We start from the raw sequence: 4,238 nt of genomic DNA on the forward strand, positions 1-4,238 counted from the left end.
ATATATATATATATATATATATATATATATATATATATATATATATATATATATATATATTTCTCTCCAATTATCTCCTTCACAAATTTGTCTCTATCTCTCACTAACATTTTCTCTCTCTTCTTTTTTTATATGTTATATTTTATAAATGTTTATTATTATTACACTTGGTTGATTGAAGGAGAGAGATGTATGGAAGGAGATGATCCAATGTGGTTTATTAAATAGTTTTTAATTATCAATTCATCTTTAATTTTAGCTTAAAATTATCTTTTTTATATATAAAACAAAACTATAAAAAATAGGTAAATAAAATCATGTACTTGTTCCATTGCACCACTTGACATAATTTATTACAAAGACAAAAAGAAATCTTGCAACTCATCTCTATATCCGTTCCCTTTTTAAATTAAACAAACACTTCTCTAATGCAACATCTTATCTTTAATTATTGTAATTATTGTAACTCAAACTATTTTAAATTATTTTTTATATTTAAATTTCCATTTCTCCGAATTTTACCTAACACGTGTTGATGTTCATGTTCGGACACTCCTAGGTAGTTTTAGATTTAGTTCTTCTTTCCAACACTCCCAGTTAGGGTTTTGTAATAATGGATTACAACCGCGACGGCAACGTCGTTCAAATCATCACCGGCGGCGGCGGCGGTGCTGATAGCTGGTCGAGTGACCAAGCAGATTGGGCGACGGAAGACGAGTATCGCTACTGGAACGGAAACGAAGCCGGCGAAACCACTCCGTCATCGAACTCCAATTGCGAGCGTCAACAGCGTTCGGGAAGCGAGCCGCCGAACAAGAAATCGAGAAGCAGTTCGCAAGACGGAGGAAATGGCGGCGGCGGAGGCGGATCCAATCGAGCGAAAGCGATCGGGAAGATGTTCTTCAAGACGAAACTGTGCTGCAAGTTTCGAGTTGGGACTTGTCCTTACGTAACGAACTGTAATTTTGCTCACAGTGTTGAGGAGCTTCGTCGGCCGCCGGCGAATTGGCAGGAGATTGTGGCGGCGCATGAGGAGGAGAGGAACGTGCTGGAGCAGCCGAGGGAGGAGTTTCAGATTCCGACGGTTGGGTCGAGTACTTTTGTTGGGGAGAGTATGAATAATAGGTCGTATAAGGGTAGGCATTGTAAGAAGTTTTATACGGAGGAAGGGTGTCCTTATGGAGATAGTTGTACTTTTCTTCATGATGAGCAGTCGAAGAATCGCGAGAGTGTTGCGATAAGTTTGGGTCCTGGTGGTTATGGTGGTGGAGGTGGTGGTGGTGGTGGTGGAGGTAGTGCTGGTAGTGGCGGGGTTAGTGGGAGTGGTGTTGTTGTTGTTGCGGCGGGTGCTGCGGCGGCTGGGAATGGACCGAATTTGAAGCCTTCGAATTGGAAAACTAGGATTTGTAATAAGTGGGAGATGACTGGGTATTGCCCATTTGGTAACAAATGCCATTTTGCTCATGGTGCTACAGGTATGATTCGTTTCGATGAATTTCTTATATAAATAGCTAGATAGATTATAAAGGGTTGATACTAGAATTGGAAACTTATGATTATGAAGAATCTGTACTTTGAATTTGTGTCAATGTTTACTTACCATTTGAATACAAATTTTGGGTATTGATGTGAGATTGTTTTTATCACTAAATCTACAATAGAGTATTGTGCACATTACAGTGAGTTTCCTTTTCATAGTTGCAAACACTTTTCATATGGCTTGCTTGCTTGCTTCAAATATATAAGGCTTCATTTTCTGAATAGAAAAAGCCCTGTCTGCAATAGATGAGAAAAGAATAGTTTCATGAGTGATGGGTTCAGGATGAATAGATGGTAGTTTAGATCTAGTATGTGTTGTCAAATGGTGCATACAGCAGGGCTACCACCTTGACCTGGTGGCAGAATTTTAGCAAAAAAACCGCTATTGCTCTGTGATGTGTTATTTAGCACGTAGTGTTGTCATGTCAAATATCGCCTATAGCAGCACTTAGCTCCGTAGCATAGTGGAATTTGAACGATTTTTTTTTTTTTTTTTGCGATCTGTAATTGACAACACTGGATCTAATAAAGACACCTGTAAGAAATCGAAGCTTACACCGATGCAGCTTTGGAAATTGTTGTGCTCACTTTAGAATTCACATTAAAGGAAAGGAAACTTTATTTTAAAATGTGTCGCAGTACCCTTTTTATTCCTTATTTTATATAATTCCTCTTTGTGGTTTCGAAGAAAAAAAAAAGGAAAGGAAACTTCTTTAAACGTTACACATACTAAGGACTAACATTAGGGACAAATGATTGTGTACTACCATTTCATATTTTCATTGGTTTGTTGTTTGGCCTTGTACATTGTGTGCATGTTTGGATTGACGGCGAGCTTAGCAATATCTCAACAACACTGATTTTGTTGAAGTTCAAAAGGGTAGCTTTTGCCAAAAATGCAGCGAGTCACTGTGAATCTGTCAATATCATCGTCAATCCAAACATGAATGTATTACACTCAAGAACAGTTTCTCACATTGATACATGTGTGATTTATTTGCTTAAATTGATTTTCTAATTCTATAAGATTAACTTAAGCTATTTTTATTCTATATAAATCTGACTTTGATATTGTGACCGCAGAGTTACACAGATATGGAGGTGGGCTTATGGAAGGAGAAATCAGAGACGGTGTTTCTGTTGTTGCCTCTGATGCAAAACAGGGAGTATCTTCAAAAAATCACGCTGATAATGTGGTTGCATCAACTCCACCTATAGCTCATTCAGATGTTTATCATATTGGAGTCCCTTCACAGAGACCTTCCATTGTGAGTCAGCAGCCAGGACAGAGAGCTCATCATAAGTGGAAAGGTCCAGATAAAATCAGTAGGATATACGGCGATTGGATCGACGACTTCGACTAGAGGTATAATAACTTATATTCCCAATCTTGGAAACATGGAAAATTGGGGGCTTATGTAATCACCATGTTGCTGAATAAGCTATGAACATCATTCCCATCTTGTTATATTATCTATGTCTTGTGATCCGTAGCTTCCAGCACTTGTAGCACTTTGTTCGATTTGCAGATTATTGTTCTGTGCACTTACGTTTGGTGAAGGATTCATCTTTCTTTTCAAGTTTTTGTTTCAGTTCTGAATGTAACAACGGCTTCCTTGTTTGTGCATCAGACTGCGATGCGTCCATAATTGTTCTTCAGTTAGCTCATGTTCTATCTCTGTTACCTCATGTTGGATGTATGAAATCACATTCTTTTGTTTGGATTTTGACTGTTATAGAATATGATGGAACTTATTTGTATGTCCATCCATTTCCTTCATCCAATCTGGAGGTATGCAGTGAAATGGAACTTATTGATTAAATAATTAAGCTTATACCCCTATTTTTCATTCCAACATTATCAATAGTTTATTCTTCTATTTTTTATGTTGTTCTTTCACGAGTACCTGTTTTGCAGCTTCCCTTTCTTTCTTGCACTTTCTCGTGAGTGGTTATATAATTGAAAAGTTATAATGTGTCGTATTTTGTTCTTTTTTGAACAATATAATGAAGATTTCCTGTTGCATAACCTATCGCTCGCCATCGTTGAAACCCGATCACAAGAAGGGTCACTAATTAATTGCTGGGAATTTCTTTGTACATCTTGTAGGGGTTTTGCAGGGAATTTCTTTTTACATCTCGTAGGGGTTCTGCTGAAAACCTCAAAATGTCATTTGGAGATGTATTTTTGAACGCATTCCAAATTAAATTTTAAGGTGTTTTGAACATGCATCTTTGAAAACATCCTGTTTACACTTATTTATTTATTTGAGATTAATTTTTTCTTCTATTTATTTATTTTTGTTGCAACTATTAACTATTTTTTTTTATATCTTTCTGACAGGTTTATTTTTATTTTGATATATAAATGGTTAAAAATGATTTGTTTGTTTTATATTCCTATTTGTTGTTTTTAGATCTAAAGTATTGGTATAGAAAAACATTATTTCTAATTATAAAGAAAAAACATTTATTTTTAGTCTATTTATCTCTCTCTTCCTCTTTTCTTCTCTTCTCCGTATATATTTTGTTATTACATTTTTATAATGAATTATTTTTTCAATTTCAATTTAATTATTTTACTTTTTATTTATTAGTATAAATAGTTGTAAATAATAGTTATATGATCTTATGACATCTTTTATGTTATTATGTCTTCATCTCCATTTTAATGTTAAAATGAATAAAAGATTATTAGC

The 4,238-nt window shown here is 35.4% G+C and overlaps 1 protein-coding gene across 1 annotated transcript; it reads left to right on the top strand.

The window, feature by feature from the left end:
- The first annotated feature begins 455 nt into the window (after positions 1-455).
- Positions 456-3,389, top strand: LOC131620573 (zinc finger CCCH domain-containing protein 12). The gene is made up of 2 exons (XM_058891698.1): positions 456-1,475; positions 2,623-3,389. The coding sequence occupies exons 1-2, from the start codon at positions 614-616 to the stop codon at positions 2,901-2,903; spliced, it is 1,143 nt and encodes a 380-aa protein (XP_058747681.1). The 5' UTR covers positions 456-613; the 3' UTR covers positions 2,904-3,389.
- The last annotated feature ends 849 nt before the right edge of the window (positions 3,390-4,238 follow it).

This window comes from Vicia villosa, linkage group LG7, assembly GCF_029867415.1.
Source record: "Vicia villosa cultivar HV-30 ecotype Madison, WI linkage group LG7, Vvil1.0, whole genome shotgun sequence".
In the NCBI taxonomy this organism is placed as follows: domain Eukaryota; kingdom Viridiplantae; phylum Streptophyta; class Magnoliopsida; order Fabales; family Fabaceae; genus Vicia; species Vicia villosa.

Excerpts from the sequence above, each read along its gene's own strand:
- LOC131620573 (XM_058891698.1), top strand. The coding sequence starts at position 614 with ATGGATTACAACCGCGACGGCAACGTCGTTCAAATCATCACCGGCGGC. Across the intron at positions 1,476-2,622 it reads TTTTGCTCATGGTGCTACAG|AGTTACACAGATATGGAGGT; the intron begins GTATGATTCGTT and ends TTGTGACCGCAG.